This window comes from Gouania willdenowi, chromosome 14, assembly GCF_900634775.1.
Source record: "Gouania willdenowi chromosome 14, fGouWil2.1, whole genome shotgun sequence".
NCBI classification, from domain to species: Eukaryota; Metazoa; Chordata; class Actinopteri; order Blenniiformes; family Gobiesocidae; genus Gouania; species Gouania willdenowi.
This window is the reverse complement of record NC_041057.1, coordinates 5,081,543-5,102,547: the sequence shown is the minus strand read 5'-3', so window position 1 is coordinate 5,102,547 and position 21,005 is coordinate 5,081,543. Positions and strand designations below refer to the sequence as shown.

Sequence of the window (21,005 nt, the reverse complement as noted above, 5' to 3'; positions counted from 1 at the left end):
TTTTTTTTATGTTTACTTACTAAATAAGAATAAATATTAAAAAGCAACAATAAATGTTCATCAAAACCTCATTAGCTGCGTTTTGCTTACACTTGGAAATGTGCAAAATCTGAATAACAGATAAATAAATGCAAATTTGTAATAGAAAACACCTGAATTTTGCAAAAAAAACTGGGATTGAAAACGTAGCTATTGTGAGTGACAAAATCTGACTTTTCCTCTTCAGTTTGACTGAATGCAGTGCAATATTTATTTCCTGTCACTTAATGTCTATCACTAATGGAAATATGGGGATAGTTTGTTTCTTCTTCTTTGTAGAATTGAAGCTCATGAATGTTGCACCGTTACAAAGCTACAGATTCTATGTGACTATTTTAATCGGAGGTTCACAGCAGGAGCGCATTTACACTGAGGTTTTCTTATCCAAAGGCTCCTTTAAAGAAGGAAAGAAAGGTGAAATCTGCATAAGATTATAGAGAGTGACTCTGAGACATTGCTTCTGAAACACCTAAATCCCCCCCAGGATGTAAAAGTCATACATCATTTGTTTCCTGTACTATTTTCAAGCCCCCCTGCGGCTATATACGTTATTTTGACCACCACACAGCTCCGTGCTTTTCTCTGTGTCAGGGAAAACAATAAGAATACATTTGGCTTTTAAATCAACAATCACGGTCGTTAAATAAAGAAAATGAATCTTATTATTGAAATTATACAGAGATATAATTATATGTTTATATTTTAGTGTTTCCTAAGAACACAGGACAGGAAAGAAAGGAGAAGAGAATCAGCTGCTTTAAAAAAATAATCATAAAAAAATGTTTAAGCTTTGATGTAAAAACTGGGAATTTTAAATTGTATTTTTTCTTAGACATAAGCAAATGGAGGCCCAGGAGCCACAAGTGGCTCTTTTGTCTAATTTTGTGAGGTTCCCAAACGGGAAAAAAGAGACAATAATATGCAAAAGGACAACAATAATAGACAAATTGACTCCAAAAAATACACATAATACAGAAAAAAGGATAATAAATCACACAAAAGGCAATAGAAACACAATTACTCAAAAAAACAAAAAATGACTCAAAAAAATATGCAACTGCAACAAAAATAAACAAGGCAACAACAAAACATAGACAAAAGGGCAACATAAATACACAAACTGACTCAAAAAAACCACACATAATACAGAAAAAAACTGACAACAAAATACACAAAACTATGCAAACACAATAAATTACTCCAAAAACACACGCAATAAAAACAAAAATCGTACATAATACAAAAAAATACACAACAGGGCAACAGAAATGCACAAATTGACTCATAACACACAAAACAAAAATAAATATTCACAAAACGACAGAAAAACAGACAAAAAAAAACACAAAATCACAACAAAAAAACATAACTTTACAACAAAAACACACAAAATAACTCCAAAAACATACAAAACCCTTTGTTCTTTCTTGTATTAACGCACAGAATATTTTATATTCTGACATGAATGTTGATAATGTGGCCCATCAAACCAGAAAATCTCATTTTGTCGGCGCAAATATCCCTTGATTTTGTTCTCTCTTTCTCTCTTTTTTTTTTTTGTTTTTTTTCTCTCTCCCAACAGATGCGATTTTAATTATTTCATCTCTCCCATGCAGATCTTCCCTCTGGTTTTCATCCTGGCACATCTGCATCGTGGCCACATGCTAAATACTGATGTTGCCTGTCAGAAAAGACACATTTCCTGGCAGACGCAAAGGAGTTTAACAATTTAACAAGAAAACACAACAGGAATAAAAAAAGTCTTGAATCTGCCTCAGAGTGCTGCACTCAACAATACGTGTAGCACTTATTTTATTTTTGCCTCCATTTTTGGATCTAAATGTCACGAATGAGTGAAACACATAAGATGTGACGTTTAAGAGACAGAACTCCTAAAAGATGCAAGTGAATGCATTTTTATATATTTATTAGTGGTGGGAGTCAATTAAAAAAAATGTTGGTATATGACTGAATTAATGAAAACAATAAATAAGTTATAGTTGTTATTATTTCCATCACTAACGTAATGTGCCATATGAATAAAGAATATTGCAAAGCACAAACTTAAATTTAAGTAAGCTATATTCATGCTTTTTAAGACTTTTTTTTGGAAACTTTGTAAAACAAATTTGTTTTTATGTATTAAATAAATAAATTAGTTATTGTCAATAAAGAATAAATAAACTCTTTATATCAAAGACTTGAAAAAAAATAAATAATCCAAAATCAGTGGTGACTCAACTCAGTCACCTTTATTAACAACAATCTGTCATTAAAATATCTGATATAAACCTTCTTAAAATCTCTCAATCATTGTACCAATATGAGAAATATTCCTTCCTAGAAATTAAAAAAAAAAAAAAATTAAAACTACAACAAAAACTCAAGGCTTACAGAACAGCAAATAATAATCAAATATACACTCCAAAAATTTACATTTTCAATTATTATTATCATTATTTGGTCTGTTTTAATCTCTCGCACTCTTTCTCTTGGACTTTGGTCCTCTTTCTCATTTCCTCGATTTAATCAAAACAAAGCAGCATTTTAATGATAACGTCATGTGGGAGTAAAATTACCATAAAATTAAACCACAAAGAGCAATTCCTTAGCTTTCAGAAAATTTATCAGATAGAGCAAATATTAACAAAGTTATGATCTTTTACATTCACTTCTTCCCTGAGATGCGTTCAGGGTCCCTGGGAAACGCGGGAAATTTCATTAATTTGTAAATTATAGTGTGCATCGTACTGAGATTGTATATGCGTATATACAGTGTACAAAAAATGGGGAATGCTTGTAAAGCCCACGTCTTCATATCAAAAAGAGACACAACTTTCACATACAAAGGAAAATGAGCACACCCATGAGTCTTAAACTTATTAAAGTACCTTAGTCTGACATTCAATTATTAATAACTGGAGTTGTCCCAGTCACACACACACACACAGATACATATCCTTACTATGTGCAGCTGAAGATAGTCTCCGAGCCCGTGGGTGCTCTCCACTCGCACCAGAACGGCTTCTTTCTGCTGCGTGCTGAAGCCCACGGCTAAGCGGTCGGCGCGGGTGCTCGGCCGCTCGTTGGGGGCCCACGTGAACGTGATGAGGGCCCCTCCTTTCCCAAAGATGTACGTTGTCCCAGCTGGGAAAAGAGAGAGAAATGGATCCATTAAACTGCTGATAACTCACCTTATTATCATTGGGGTCAATTTGACCCCATTCATTAGTTGGCTCTCTTTTTTTCTCTTAATATTTCATGACTTTTCCTAATTTGATGGTTACAACTGATTAAGCATAACATTATCATGATGTTGTTTTTCAATGGGCTGAACACATATTGCACACATTGGTGTTCCTCTGGGGTCAATTTGACCCCAAGCTGTTTCAGCTGTGTGAAACCTGTCTGTGTATTGCAATCTGTACGCTCTCTCTCTTGAAAATGCCATCTCGGAAATGGTTTGCTATCAATAAGGTTTTGGAACAGCTCTTTCACAGTGAAAATGACATAGAGGAGAATGTGTCTGAAACTTCACAAGGAGATAAAAATAAATAAATAAACATGGTTCATTCTGTGTGCAAATTCATTGTAATTAAAAAAAGTTGGTGAACAATTTTCTGAAAATCATTTGTCAGATTGACCCTAAGAGTATAATGTGTTGTAACTAGCAGAGAGAAAAATAAATATACAACACAGACAACAAATCAGCAGCTTTTCATCCCTAAATCACAGTCAAACAGGCTAATATGCAGCGTTTTCTCAGCTGTTATGTCTTCCATCTTTTGAGATTTGACAGAATGCAAACCATGAAAGTATAATTCCGCAGCATTGAAGTTAAAAATGAGAACATCCCTCTTCCCGCGACTATTTTCACAGACAACCATAGATGAGAGCAACAAGATTAATCTACACACACAAAAAAAAAGATTTAAAACCATGCAAGTCAGACCAAAAGATGCACAATGTGCACTTCTTTGAAAGTCAAATTCTTACAAAAATAAGTGTTTTTGTAACTCACATTTGCTGTTTTCTTACCCAAACCTTACCAGTATACAGTATATAAGAGATGGGCAACTTTTATCACAGAGGGGGCTCAAAGATGTGATTTTATGATGAGAGCCACATTATCAACATTCATGTTGGAATTTAGAATAAAAAACTAATTCTAACGTTAACAAAGGGAAGAATAAAGGGTTTGTGTGTGTTTTGTATATTTTTCTTTCATTTTGTGTGTTTTTCTGTTATTTCTCTGTAATTTTGTAGGCATCTTCAGTGTTATTGGAGTCATTTTGTGTATTTCACTTCTAATTTTTTGTTTTGTAATTTGTGTTTTTGGAATAATTTTTTCCACTTTTGTTGTGGTTTTGTAAATGTTTCTCTCATTTTGTGTGTTTTTCTGTTATTACTTTGTATTTTTGTTGGCATTTGGGCATTTTTGGATAAAATTTTTGTATTTCAGTTGAAACCTTGTGTTTTTGACATAATTTTTTTTTGTATTTGTATTGTAATTTGTGTTTTTCAAAACAAATTTTTGTGTGTTTTTGTTGAAATTTATGTTTTTGGAGTCATTTTGTAAATTATATTACATTATTTGTTTGTGTTTCTGGATTCAATTTGTCTATTTCAGTTGTAATTTAGTGTTTTTGAAATCATATTTGTGCATTTTTCTTGTGATTCATGTTTTCGGAGTCATTTTGTGTAATTTTGTTGTGGCTTTGCATATTTTTCTCTCATTTTGTGTATTTTTCTGTAATTATATTGTATTTTTGTAGGCATCTCGGGTGTTTTTGTATTCAATCTGTGTAATTTAGGTGTAATTTTGTGTTTTTTGAAATTATTTTTGTGTATTTCTCTTGTAATTTGTGTTTTTGGAGTCATTTTATGTAATTTTGTTGTGGTTTAGCAAACTTATATCTCATTTTGTGTGTTTTTTTGGAGTCAATTTGTGATTTTAACACAGATTTGAAGTATCCTTATATTGCTTACATAATATAACTTGATGTCTTTCCTGTTGCTGGGGGTTAAAGATTCTTGTTTGAAATGACGTCCATATCTTATATTTTTAATCGCCTTTTATTCATTATGTGCCAAATAAAGTAACACGGTTAAAATAAGAGAGTAATCTCATGGCACTTTTAATGCAACCCCCCTTATATTTCTAAATGAGCAAACATCAAGCAAGTAATAATACTATACAATTCATCAGACAAAAGAAAAGAATGAGTAAGCAGTTATTCTTTAATCGTCATTGATTTTCAGCAGGTGCATTGAGTGCTCATCATGCTAATTATTTCCCTCCACTCAAAAATCCTTCTTTTTCTATTCCAGAGAAATGAGGCGAGTCAATGTTAATTTGTCATTAACTAGACAAGCTTGAATTGCAAAAATGCGGTAGAAAAAAATCACAGGTCCGTGCTTAAATGTATTAATTTTTTTTCTACTCTGTAAATCACACACTGCTCTGCAATTTAGAACAATACAACACATCCTCAGATTCCTCATTCAAAAGTAGTTTTTTACCAATATATTCGTCTGGGGACTTAAATATATAAATATATATATATACATAATCAATGCAAATAATTGAGTTAAGTTTACAAGTGCAACCATAGTCATAATTGATACTAAGGTGGGTGATATTTGAATTCTTTTTCACGTAAAAAATAGTGTGTATAATCACAACCAAAGGCATCTCAAATCAATTTAGTTTTTTATTTTATTTTAAATTTAAGAATAAATGTTAAGTTTCCCTTTTAGTTTGAATAGCTTTAACAAAATGAAACAGCAGATAATAGATAGAAAGATAAAAGTTTACTGACTTAAAAAAAAAATATATATATATATACAGTATATATATTTGTTTTTGTTGAATGCTTATGACATCATCTTGGTTTTAGAATTGGAGACCAGTCCAATGATTGAAAAACCTCATATAAAATAGTCACACAATTAATCTTTGGGTCAATAATTCTGGTACAAAAATACAGTAAAATAACATAAAAACCACACAAACAACAACAACGACGGATTCAGGAGATAGTTGAGCAAATAGTTTTTTTTAATAACAGTGAACTGTGGTGTTTATACTATACTAGCATTATTAATCCCAACAGGAACGATGACGAGGGAACGCCACTGATGAAGAGAGAGGAGGAGACGTGTGATGAAATGCTAATGCTAGGACAAACGTTCTCCCGCTGATAGCATTATTATCACTATTCCACATCACATGACACTCATTAAAACGGGGCAGTGTTCTTTCACCCTTTAGCTTTCCTTTCATCAGATTATTACATCAGCATGTCTCCCACATTATCACTTTAAATACATAATACATGCCTTTGAATGGACTGAGTGTGTAATAATCTTGTTAAACAGACAAATAGTGACCTAAACTAGGAAAATGTGTTTGAACTTTTGGTGTGACATTACTATCCTCTTATCTAGGATTTCTCAACCTTGGGGTTGGGAATATTTTCTGAACAATTTTGAGCCAATTTTTTGCTTATTTTTAGCCTTTTTCTGCAACCACACCAAACGTGCTATATTTTAACCTATTTTCATCACTTTTTCTTGCCATATTTTGCTCCTTTTAATGCATTTTTGCTACATTATTCCCATTTCTGCCACTTCTACATCAAATTTCAATGATTTTCCTGCACATTTTTTTCTACTTTCAAGACGTTTTTGGCACTACTTCAGAGTGGGGATAAAGCGCTACATAAATCAAGTCCGTTTACCATTTCTATTTACTTATAAACACTTTCCACCACTTTTCTCACCTAATGTTGCATATGCTGACCCATTATTGTCACTTTTAACCTCTTTTCACCATATTTCATGTCTGGTCACGCCAGTTTAAACTATAATTGTTCCAATATTGACACTTTGAACCATTTTTTTAAATCACTTTTTTAGCCACTCTAATTTTCAACTTTTAACCAATTTCTGTGGTTTTTAAAAACCCATTTCACCACCTTGTCAACCATTTTTGGTCACTTTGAACACATTTTATTTTTGATTAAAACAAGGGTTTACATCTTTAAGATGACTATATAGTATGGCCCAAATAATAATAAACTTCCTGCATAACAGTGGATATTATTCAGATAAATAAAAAAATAAAAAAATAAATGTGGATATCACACATTCATAGAATAATGGACTATCATTTTGCTGACATTATGGATGGACACCAAAGCGCTCTCCCCTATGAGTTCATTTAAATCTTTATACGTGACTTTGTTTCCATGGAAATAGAAACACAAGCAATCAGAGGCTCTAGTCTAACTTAACATATGTGTTTTAAAGAGAAACATCTAGAACAAACCAACTGATAACGCTAAAGCTGACTGTATTTTATTGTGTGGAAAATATGAACCCGTTTGGATGAAATCTCTAACACACATTTACACGTTATTGATCCAATTACTGACGATTCCATTCATAAGCCTCAGCTTATCAAGTGACTTGGCGTTAATTACAGCAGCTGATAAAGAGCTGCCATTAGTGTCGTCATCCAGTGAAATGAGGAATACAAGCAAGGCACAGAATAAAGTACAATAAAGACATGTGTGGGACCTTATAGACGATGATCTCTAATGATTCAAGACTTTAAAGCTCATTTATTCAAAGCCCTTCACACTATGATCCTTTAAAGTACATTTTTAGAAACCTTTTATGTTCTTATGCTTCTTCTTTTTCTGATATTTTCTAATTACTGCTAAAGTCTCATATTTTTAGATGAAAATAAATAACCGTAGAGCTATTAAAGAACCTAAAAGATTCAGTTTAACAGCATAATATGACAATACCTCAACATTCTCCCTTCTTCTTATCTTACTGTCATTAAACCACTGTTTAACACAATAACTGTAACCACTCTGATATCCCCCATCCATATTCCTTCATTTGTCATTTGTTGTGTTTTGTTTTATGTCGTTGTTTTGTTTCTTTTTAATGTGAATTGATTTTATTTTATTTGTATTTTTTTTTCTAATTTATGTCCCACAGTCGTATATTTGCACTATTATTCTTCGTTGGTATTTATCTTGCTCATACTGTGTGCTATTATATTGTTGCTGCGACATGTGAATTTACCCTCTGGGAGATCAATAAAAGTCTATTCCAGGCATAGGCAACTGGAGGCCCAGGGGCCCACATGTGGCCCTCGGTCTAGTTTTGCGCAGCCCCCAAAACAAATCCCCAAAAATTGTATACATAATACACAAAATAGCTCCCAGAACACACAAACTGACAACATAGACAGACACAACAACCACTTAAACAACCAAAATGACTATGACGACACAAAAACACATTACAAATTACATGTCAACAAAATGACAGGAAAATACAAAAAACAACAAAAAAATACAGAAAGTGAGCCCAAAAACGCACAAATAGACAACATAAATGCAGAAAATGACAGAAAAAGTACACAAAAATACAACAAGAACACAAAAAAATAACAAAAACACACACAATGACTCCGAAAACACACAAAATGACAAAACAACACATTAGACATAAGCTAATGTTCAGATCAGTCATTATTTTAAATACTGACATAAATGTTCATAATGTGGCCCTTGGATCAGATACAATCACATTTTTGTGGCCCCGGCTGTGATAGAGTTGCCTAACCCTGATCTATTCTATTCTATTCTATTCTATTCTATTCTATTCTATTCTATTCTTCAATGCAACTGAGTAATTCTTAGAAGAAACATAAGTATGTAATTCACTGTAAAGGCACAGATAGAATACATTTTGCTTTAAAAGTTTTATTCAGATCAAAGCAGCAGTTAAAGGGAAATGTGTACACACACACAGACGATCCTTGTATTTATAGATAGATAAAAACTCCTTTGTGAAATACATGTGCTCAATTTTGTCATCACACACCTGAGGACATTTGAAGGTTTTCTTTTTTTTTTTTCTTGTAAAACATCAGAATGAAAAAGTTCAAGGTTCATCAGTTGAGAATCTCGCGGCTTCTTTCACTAATTAAAATACCAAATTTATTCTAAAAAAACATGATGAAAGTTCAGTATTATCAGAGATGCAATCGATCTTTGGGTGTTTTTGGATTCATTTTGTGTATTTCAGTTGTAATTTTGTGTTTTTGTAATCATTTTTGTTGTAATTTGTGTTTTTGGACTCATATTGTGTAATTTTGTGTGTTTTTCTCATTTTCTGTGTTTTTGTTGTTGCTTTCTGTGTTTCTCTTGTTTTACTTTGCATTTTTGTAGGCATCTTGGGTGTTTTTTTAAATCATTTTTGTGTATTTTTGTTGTAATTTGTGTTTTGGAGTCATTTTGTGTATTTATTTCTGTTATTTGTTTGTGTTTTTGGATTCAATTTGTGTATTTCAGTTGTAAATTTGTGTTTTTGGAATCATTTTTGTTGTAATTTGTGTTTTGGAGTCATTTTGTGTGTTTTTGCTGTTGTTTTGTGTGTTTCTGTTATTACTTTGCATTTTTGCAGGTATCTTGTGTGTTTCTGGGTCAATTTGTTGATTTCAGTTGTAACTGTGTGTTTTTTTAAAAACATTTTTGTGTATTTTTGTTGTCATTTTTGTATTTCAGTTGTAATTTTGTGTTTTTTGGACACATTTTGTGGGATTCTGTTGTGATTTTATATACTTTTATCTCTTTTTTTGGTGTTTCTGGAGGTTTTGTTATTTCAACTCAGAGATTTGAAGTGAGTCTTTAAATTGTGACCATAAAACAACTCAATGTCTTTCCTGCCACTGGCAGATAAAGGATTCTTGTTTGAAATGAAGTCCATGTCTGATATTTTTAATCACGGTTTTATTCATCCCTCGTGCACGGTGCACGTCTGCTCAGGTAATAAAGTCTTACAGCTTCTCAAAAAACAAAACCTCCGTACACCACTTCAGCGATTACGCGTCCACTAATTAAACACGCGTTGGAGCGTGTCAAACGTATGAATGTATTACACTGGGACAAGGTTTACAGAATGGAATAACACACAGAGGCTGACTCAAGTATCTCCATACTTTTAATTTGCTCTTCAATGTGTTTACGGAGCATGAATAAAGCATCCGAATGGACCATTCATAAATTATTGTCAAGTCTCGATGTTTCCATACACACACACACACACAGCATAGAAATATGTACAGTATGTATGGATTGTTTTCTTTAGCCATGACTCATACAACCCACTCATACCCATTTCATTTGTGCTCTAGGGTAGTTTTTTTTTTTTTTTTTTTACACAGGAGGCAACGTGACACACATAAAATAAACGGAGGGGCTCGGTAGTAATTTACGTCATCAGTAATTATTCATTTGAGAAAGTGAAAGTTCTAACATGAGAAGAATTAAACAGAGTGAGAAAATCCGGAGTCGGCCATGTTGGAGGAAAAACACAAACTGACGTGGAGTATACGTGCTTGTGTGGTTCAGTTGTTACGCTTTGGTTTTTTTTTTAGCAAAATGCCACGATTGGGCTGTTGACACAAAGACGTTCATAAACTATTTCAAAAACCAGCAATTATAAAAAAAACCCAAGGAGAAATCAGCAGAGATGGCGAGCGTGGAGCAGTCTGATGAAAAGTTTTTATTTTTAAGGAGGCGATACAAACACTACTTTAAATTAATTGTGGTCAAAGACAAGAACGCACATGTGAAGTGTACATTATATCCAGGAGTGAAGACTTTGTCCACATCTGTTGTAAACAACTCAAATTTAATGAAACACCTCATAACGACACACGCATCTAAAAAAATCTGAATTCTTTGACATATATCAACTTTTATTTTTTAACAGTAACGCAAATAGTTACTTTCCTTGGTAACGAGATACTTTTATTATAAAGTAATTCAATTACTAACTCAGTTACTTTTTGGAACAAGTAGTGAGCTAATTACTTTTTTTTAAAGCAACACTGGTGATAAGTACTTTCACAATTTTTTTAATATAATTTTTGTTGTATTTTTGTGTTTTTTAAATAAATTTTGTGTTTTTTTTGTTGTAGTTTTGTGTTTTTGAAATAACTAATGTATTTTGGTTGTCCCTTTGAGTCTTTATGTGTGATTTTGTTGTTGTTTTGTGGGTTTTTTGGTAAATTTTCTTTATTTTGTGTGTTTTTGGAGTAATTTTGGATATTTTTCCTGTCATTTTGTGTTTTTTTAAATCACTTTGTGTATTTTTGTTGTAATTTGTTAAATTTTGTTGCGGTTTTGTATATTTTTCTCTCATTTTGTGTGTTTTTGTTGTTGTTTGTGAGTTTTTCTGTTATTACTTTTTTTTAAGCAACACTGGTGATAAGCACTTTCATCAGTATTTTAATCTGACGGCGCAAAAAAACTTGACATTTGCAAAATACTAAACCTTTGTTCCGATTATAATTTACAATGGAAACCTGCTACACCTGTATGATGGAATGCTCGCCAGATTGGGCTCGGACTCATAACCTTGGCCATGACTAAGTAAAAGAACGCTCAGAGTCATTAATTGAAGTTATAGACGTGTCGAGAGGGAGAATAAACAGAGGAGTCAAAAACATCAACCTTTAACATCCCACAATGATGTGCGATTCTGCTGTTATATACTTTACTTGATCATCATATTGAAAATAAAAAAAGTATTAAAATTGTGGCTTTGCTTGTTTTTATTTAATCTCATTATTATTATGTTTTTGCAATTGTGGGGTGAGAAGTGTAACTTATTACTGTAACAAATAATTTTTTTTTGTTTTCTTCCTATTTTTGCAGCCAGTGATACGACGTTGGAAACAGTAATGAATGCAGACAGCTACACAGAAGAAGAGAAAAGAGAAATTACAAGAGTGTGTTGTGCATTAACACATCTTTCAGATTCTATCATTTTTTAGTTTTCTGTTTTGCACATTATTGAACAAGGAATAAAAAACTGTACACACAGTAATTTGTGAAGTTATTTGAGCTGTTCTGCATAAGGAGGTATGTATATTCAACAAGTCATGATGTTTCAAAGTCATATTAATTAGTACTGTTTGTTGTTGAATAAATGATGACATTGAGAGTGGTGAAATATGTTGATAACACATTAGTTAGCAGATGCTGTTTTGTTTGTTTGTGTATCCTCCAATATGGAGGCGCGTGGTTACGCAAGCAGCTGTGGTCACATGGTTGAAAACGATCTATACATCACTGATCTGAAATCTTTACAGACAAAAACACATTAGAAAGAATCTGTGCACAGTAACTGTACCCTACGGCAACACCTGCGGGTCAAAAAAATATACCCAAGACAGAACAGAACTATTTGTGCCTTTTAGTTGTAATTTTGTGTTTTTTAAATTATTTTTGTGTATTTTTGCTGTGGTTTTCTAAATTTTTATCTCCGGATTTTTGTAGGGCATGTTTTTTGATTCAATTTGTGTATTTTAGCATATTTTAGTTGTAATTTTATCTTTTTGAAAGCATTTTTGTGTATTTTCATTGTAATTTTGTGTTTTTTTTGTTGTAGTTTTGTGTTTTTGAAATCATTTTTTTTTTTGTTAAAGATTTGTGTCAATGAAATCATTCTTGTGTATTTTTGTTGTAATTTTGTGGTTTTGAAATCATTATTGTGTATTTTTGTATATTTTTCTCTCATTCTGTGTGTTTTTGTTGTTGTTTTGTGTGTTTTTCTGTAAATTCTCTGTATTTTTGTAGGGCATCTTGGGTGTTTTTGGATTCAATTGGTGTATTATAGTATATTTTAGTTGTAATTTTTAATATCATTTTTGTTGTAATTTTGTGTTTTTGAAATCAATTTTGTGTTTTTTTTGTTGTAGTTTTGTGTTTTTGTAATAACTAATGTATTTTGGTTGTCCCTTTGAGTCTTTTTGTGTTATTTTGTTGTCGTTTTGTGTGTTGTTTGGTCAATTTTCTTTATTTTTGTGTGTTTTTGGAATCATTTTGCATATTTTTTGTTGTTGTAAATTTGTGTTTTTTAAATCACTTTTGTGTATTTTGTTGGAATTTCTTAAACTTGTTGTGGTTTTGTATATTGTTCTCTCATTTTGTGTGTTTTTGTTGTTGTTTTGTGAGTTTTTATTACTTTGGATTTTTTCAGACATTTTGGGCGTTTTTGGATTAAATTTGTGTGAATCAGATATTTGTGTTTTTCAAATCTGTTTTGTGTAATTTTTTTTTTTGTAATTTGTATTTTTGGACTCATTTTGTGTGATTTTGTTGTGATTTTGAATACTTTTCTCTATTTCGCATGTGTTATTTGGACCGTTGCGTCTTAACGGGTGATTTCATATGCATGGCTGAGATGACGTCGGCAGTCGGTGGATTTGAAGCGTATCCAAAAAAGGACTTAAATTTTGCAGTTTGCAGACCTTCGTGCTCGGGCTCCGGTGACGAGGGAGGTCCTCAGTGCAGCAAAAGCACACTAAAAAGTCAAAGCGGCAGCTGGAAAACCAGACTTTGCACAACCTTTCAGAGACACGAGACGTATACGTCTGTCCAACGTCTGAGAGACAAAGTTAAAGACTCGGAAGTGCAAATATAGTGGTAATGATTTCTGTTAAATCCTAAATTAACAGGTATAATTTCTTTAGTTTAAGATTTATAAGCCAACCCAGTGACATAGAGCAGCCGAATACTGTGTTTCATGTAATAAATTTAAAACTTATTTTCTTGAAACATTATTCTCAAAGTGGTGAGCCTGCACTTTAATCTATTCTGTAGGTCTGGGTTTTGCAAGTGGATATTTGAAAGATTTTTATTTTATTTTTATTTATTATGATTTTTTTTGTTTAAACTTTGGAACTGAGTTCATTCAAAGGTTGAAAAAATAAAAAATAAATAGTCTATCTGTGTATTAATTCTCCATTACTTTTCCATAAATAAATTACATCTATTACAAGCTTCAGTCTTAAGTAGAAGAAATGTGATTAATCACAGTTAATTACAGAAGATTGTGGCGATTAATGAGTACATTTTTTTTCTATTGATTGACAGCCATTAAAGAAAACACATTTATATTCTGTCACACGATACAGCGAGTAACATATTTGTTGAATGAGCTACTAACATCAAAATCTTGCACACTTTACCTGCTAATCACAAAAAGTTCATCGTTCACAATTTTTATTGACATCTTTCATTTAGCATCTAGTATAGAGTGAAAATCAAACATAAATAATGCTCCATGACAAAATAAATGGGCTTAATGTTCAATTTATCTCGTGATCGGTCCATCAGTAATTAAGTATGGCTGATGATACCACTTTTGGATCAGTTCATACATTGAATAACTTTTATTTATTTGTGATTGTTGTTGCTCATTCATCTTCAAATATGCAAAGTACTACTAGTTACACAAGATTGTTTACAAAATTTGGTTTACTTATACTACAAGTACACTCAAAATCTTACCAGTAGTACGAGTAGACCTAATGCAAATAAAGTAGGAGGGATCATAACCTAATCCAGCTCTATTTGTGGTATTTTTGTGTAATTTTTTGCCCTAATTTTGTACGTTTTTTTATTGTTTTGTGTTATTTTGTGGATTTTTTATTATATATGTGTACTTTTAGTTGTATTTTCAGTGTCTTTGGTTGCCTTTTTTAGGATATCATTCTTACTAGTGACACGATTTGCTTCACTACTAAAGTGCACTTGCACACTAGTAAATCTGCTGTAATCTGAGCTTTATTTTCAAACGGGGACAAAGTGGGAAACAAAACAACCACTATGAATGAAATGCAACCTAAATCCATCAAGTGTAAGCACGTTTGTACCAAATAAAAAATAATAATGGTGACATATTAAGTTTGAATTAAAGCAGCACGGGCTCACATTTCCATAATTTATTAAAAACATCTGCGAGAAATGATGAAACTGAAATGGTGCCGTCACGGTTTTGAGAGTAAAATATGGCTTTCAAAGGTTGAAATTAAAGCAACATTTATTTAATAGAGAGAACGCAGACACAAAGTAAGGGTTGAAATCAATCATGTCAATTAAAAGTGCAGCAACCATTGCACACACTTCACCAGTTTCTGCTCCAATCAGCAAAAATGGTTCTTGACACTGTGTTCTCATATTGAATAACACGCAGCAACGAGCTCCTCAAATAACCCTTTGGTCTACGACAATATTCATAATTTCCTTCATTCAGATGTCGGGTGATTTGGGTGGGAAGTGAAGTTCTGATTTTTTTTGTCAAAAATATACATCATAATTACTGAAACATATTCAGTTACATTTTTTCTGGACTTCCTTCAAAGAAATATTCTAAGTAACTATAATCATTGATAATCAGAAATGTTGAATACAAATCTAAGCATTTTTGGTGATCTTAGAATCTAAAAAAAAATCCCAATGGAGTCTTCAGTGGCTTCCATTAAAAAAAAAAAAAAACTGCTGCATTAAGCTGAAGATGAGATGGTTAAAATTACAATTTAGACAGAATTAAAATGAATATAAAAGCAATTTTTTGTTACAAGCAACAGCAAAAATACATTTGAAGGTAGTGTAACATTGCAAAATGTACTGCAATAATATGTTTCATTTATTCAGACAAACTTTTTTCAGGAAATTTACTTTGAAATGTATCTCCTGACATGTTTCGACTGCCAACTGTTCGTCTTCCTCAGAGGCATATACTGATTGCTTTGATGTGGTCCCTACAAGTTATTTCATAGGGAAAGCATCAAAAGCATTTACTGATTGCTTTGATTTGTCCCTACAAGTTATTCCATAAGGAAAGCATCAAAGCATCTACTGATTGCTTTGATGTGTCCCTATGAGTTCTTTCATAAGGAAAGCATCAAAACATCTACTGATTGCTTTGATGTGTCCCTATGAGTTATTTCATAAGGAAAGCATCAAAACATCTACTGATTGCTTTGATGTGTCCCTATGAGTTATTTCATAAGGAAAGCATCAGACCATTTACTGATTGCTTTGATGTGTCCCTATGTGTTCTTTCATAAGGAAATCATCAAAGCATCTACTGATTGCTTTGATGTGTCATAAGTTACTTCATAAGAAAAGCATCAAAACATCTACTGATTGCTTTGATGTGTCCCTACGAGTTCTTTCATAAGGAAAAAAAAACTAACTAGCTGTTAAAAGATATATTGCTGTCTGCCTAAGAAGCAGAAACAGACTGTTAAATTCATCCGACTAAAGACATTTAAGTGGCTAACACAGAGCACAGAGTCTCTAAATAGACGACATTGTGACTATGTTTAGTTGGTTACACAAAGACACTCTGTTCGTTTTTTCTTAAATTGAACAACATTCCTGCCAAAACAGCTCAAGGAGAGTTTGCTCTTCTGTTGCAGTGATTACAACACCCAGGTGTCACCAAAGACAAACTGCAACACCACCATTAACATGGTGGTGTTTGTAGCCAAAGGCAAATTACAACGATGAACAACAAAAAACACTAAAACCTACTGGGAACCAATGCAGCATAATCATCACTCTGTCTACTGATGAACGCACATACATCCACTCCAATCTGTAGAGCTGGATTCAACTTCATTTCTTGAAAGAAATCCATGAAATATCATTGAAAGAACACAAACTTCAACCGACGATGAACTTTGGCAGCAATGCAATGCATCAAAAAATACTTACAATATGAGTAAGTAAGATTAAAACCTTTATATAACCTTCATTAATGGTTTCTATAAATATAAACCTTGCATCGGGTCCAGTTTTGAATAAGCTGTATAATTGACCTACTATGTACTCTGTCTATGGAATATAAATGAATCCTTGCAGCAAATGCATGAACTCTTGCCTCTTTTTGTTTCACGTTACCACGGTAACAATATAATTTCTCATTTAAATCATCAAATGCCAAATATTTACTAGTTATGTTGCTCTCAAAAGACCGACATTAATATATATATATATTGCCTACATGTTTTTCTATTTTTCAGCAGCTTTTCCCTGACGTTTACCTCACTTAATAGCGACGTATACAACAGTGAAAACTATGCATTTAGAAATGTGGCCGCTCTGGTTAGAATTGCATTTTTAAAAATTATTGTATATTTTTGTTGCCATTTTGTACATTTGTTGCTAATTTTGTGCATTTAGTTTGTGCATTACTGGAGTCATCATGTGCATTTTTTGTTATTTTCTATGTTTTTGGAGCCCTTTCGAATATTTATTTTGTCATTCTGTGTATTTTTTTTTAATTTCCTTTTTGAAAACCTGAGTCATTTTGGGTATTTTTTGTATGCTTTTGGAGTCATTTTATACATTTATTTTGTAATTCTGGGTATTCCTTGTTTTGTTTTGTGAAACTTGAATCATTTTGTGTATTTTTGTTATCATTTTGTAATTTTTGCTCCAGTTTTTGTATTTTTTTGTGTATATCTGTATTTGTCTTGTGTGATTTTAGTACATTGGTGCATTTTTGTTGTCCTTTTGTGTGTGTGTTTTTGTTTGTAAATTTCTATTTTTTAAATTATTATATTACAACATTGGCATTTTAGAAGGATGTAAAACAAGCATCAATACTAAACACAGTAAAACAGCTAACTGAGTAATTTAGCTCAGAATGCAGCACTGAGGCTCACACTTCTTTGTTTATTTTTTTACTTGGTTGAGATGATGCTCTTTCTTATTTGTTCTGCTTTGTTGCAGATCTGGAGCAGTGAATTCCCCGTTCCCTGGTCCCTGCCATTACAGCCTGTCCTCTGGCTATTCCGACGGTTTAACAAGTTTCTGTTTGCATCTGAACACTAGCCGTGAAAATCGCTAATCAAATGTGCTAAAGCCAACATACAGCTGTTGGAAAGAAAATAACTTTTCTTGCTGGTGGTATTGTGTTAAGTGTGTGTGCGCCAATGTGCAACATTTTCATTATTCTTCATTTTTGTTTAACATGGGGTTGAATAATGACGGTCTTTCCACTCCGTTACCTTTTTTTTGCGAATAAAAGCAAGAAATCACGGTAAAAAAGAAGTAAAAGCATTTCTTAAAGTAAGTCTTCCACTTCAGCGCTATCAACATTCTTCTATAGGACTCCAAATCCCACAATGCAATACACAAAACATTTACAATGTTCAAGTCACATGACCATTGGTCAACAACTCGTTATTTGTTATTGGCGGACTGAATAACAACAGTAAATCCCCATCAGACGGATAATAAGAACAACTTTTAGATGACATAATGACATACAAGTACATTTTTAATATCTGGAAGCAGTAGCTGCACTTTGCCTTTACCATAGGAGATGTTCTCACATTATTACAATGGCCCAAGAGAACAAAGAGCCGTCATTTTTTCTAAAAAGTTCTGAAATAGCGGTAAAGTTGGTGCTGGATGTAGGCTCAGCTACAGTTCAACTCTTCTGGCTTTTCAGCAGCGATTATTCAAGGTCTTCAGCTCTAAAGTGTTGCATTCACTGTTTGCTGGAGATTTAGTGGTGTGGAAACTTTACACAGACACAACGCAGCATTGCACGTTACGTAATATAGTTGAAGTTGGCATTTGGTGAACATTTAATCATAACATCTCAGATACAGTAGCTAAATCTAGACAGGCATGAAGTTAAATGTAGCAGCCAGTATAGGATAGGTTCAATCATTGTGAGGCATGAGAATAGATTTTATAGGTTTAAGTTTCATTCAGGAAAAACTTGCTCTTGATTTCTAAATTGTCTCTGTATTTTATCTAAAAGTTATTCTCATCCACTACTGATGTCAAACAAAATCGTCGTATTCCTGGTTTGGTGATGAAACTCAAAAAATCCAAGTAAACACCTTAAATATCAGAAAACACCTTAAATATCAGAAAACACCTTAAATATCAGAAATGTGACTTCAGACATTCAACGGGATTCCCAATGCGCGAAACCTTTCCGAAGTTCAAGTCACATGACCATTTGTCATCAAACCCATTGTTTGTAATATATATATAATGATCTTACGAGAAGTAATTTTCAGCATGTGTAATTTCTCCTTGTTTTTGAGTATTTTGTCACATTTCTAACCCACAACACTTATAGCTCACTCATAACTCATAAATTAACATATATTCTTTACAAATGTGGCACATGAAAATGACAATAAAAAAAGTTGAGCCACCAGACTTTCTAAAGTATTATAATTAATATTATATTCCTGGTTTACCTGATTATGGCATTGTTTGTAAAGTTTGAAAGTTATTGGACTTAAAATGATTTTGTACACTTTTACTGAAGATGGGACTGAAAATGAAATATATCTGTAAGTGGGACTAAAATGTAAACATAACCTTTTTCTGATTACCTGTTATTTTGTGACTAATTTGTGACCAGAACTTGAATTTAAGAAGTACCGACAACTGAAAACACTTTTTCTGTTTATTATAAGATGGAACACAACCATTCCCAATGCCTTGATTATTTTCATTTTTTTAACCAATTAATTATCTTAACTCAAATTTAAAATCTCAGGATTGGAGCACTTTATATATTTTGCACTTTTTTCCAACAGGCCTTAGACATTTTTTTTTTAAATTATTATCGAAGAGTAATGTGGTACATGTTTAGTTTAAATGACTAAACACATAATATCCTTACTATTGGGACAAATGTCATTTTGCAAAATCTATTACAGTATTAGAAAACTGTCAAATTACTTAATAAAAGACTAAAAAGAGAAAAAGTAAAACTGGTTTTCATGGACTACATTTTAGTTAAAAAACACCAAAATAAAAGACTAAAAACTTTTTTTATCCTCTGTAGGTAAACAAAAGAGGTTTACATTGACATCTTAACATTTCCTGATTATTTAGTGCAACCAAAATCAGCACAAGTTGTCATTTTGAACTAAAAAGCTGCTAAAATATTTAAAAATCAGGCTAAATGCTTCACTCCAATAGAAAACAATGGGATGTTTACAGGCAGTAGGGCCCTGTGACATCATCAATCAGGTGATTTCAAGATGGCTGAACAAAGGCTCTAAAGCTGTAAATTAGTCCCATTTTAAAATGCAATTATCAAATATCTTCTAATAAGTATATTTCAGAGGTTTTAGGTGAAACTTAAAAAGTTATTTCATAAGGAAAGCATCAAAATATCTACTGATTGCTTTGATGTGTCCCTATGAGTTCTTTCATAAAGAAAGCATCAAAGCATCAACTGATTGCTTTGATGTGTCACTATGAGTTCTTTCATAAAGAAAGCATCAAAGCATCTACTGATTGCTTTAATGTGTTCCTACGAGTTCTTTCATAAAGAAAGCATCAAAGCATCTACTGATTGTTTTGAAGTGTCACTATTCTTTCACAAAGAAAGCATCAAAGCATCTACTGATTGCTTTGATGTGTCACTATTCTTTCACAAAGAAAGCATCAAAGCATCTACTGAATGTTTTGATGTGTCCCTACAAGTTCTTTCATAAGAAAGCATCAAAGCATCTACTGATTGCTTTGATGTGTCACTATGAGTTATTTCATATGGAAAGCATCAAAGCATCTACTGATTGCATTGATGTGTCACTATGAGTTCTTTCATAAAGAAAGCATCATAGCATCTACTGATTGCTTTGATGTGTCCCTACAAGTTCCTTCATAAGAAAAGCATTAAAGCATTTACTTTGTAAACAAACTTGTAAAAACCGTGGACGATCCCTTTCACTAAATGCATTATTTTGTTATTAACAAAAATTAAAATAAAAAATAAAAAGTTTGGTTTATAAAGGTGATTTATTGCTGGTTTCCAATATTAAATATAAAGTCCAATATAACAAACACACACCGCCAAGTTAAATATTCAACAGTGGTAGATTGTAATAACCATGCATTATAGGAATAAACCACTAAACATATTTTATTGAAATGTTCCACATGGTTTATTTACTGAGGTTTTGCAACATTAAACATTACGCATTAATTCAGAGCCAGGGTTTCATTCAAGTACAGTATGTTGGTTTTCTCCAAGTCTTTTGGTTCCTCTCCTTACGCCACTTAAGCAGACACTCAAATGTTGTACGTGGG

At 32.4% G+C, this 21,005-nt stretch overlaps 1 protein-coding gene across 6 annotated transcripts in view; it reads right to left on the bottom strand.

Annotated features, from left to right (window-relative positions):
• LOC114475378 (neurexin-2-like) overlaps positions 1–21,005 on the bottom strand; it is a 233,633-nt gene that overhangs the window by 24,226 nt on the left and 188,402 nt on the right. For all 6 annotated transcript variants that reach the window (XM_028466115.1, XM_028466114.1, XM_028466119.1 and 3 more), the window contains one exon: positions 3,005–3,186. In XM_028466115.1, coding sequence (XP_028321916.1) covers positions 3,005–3,186 — 182 coding nt within the window. The remainder of the gene's footprint in view (positions 1–3,004; positions 3,187–21,005) is intronic.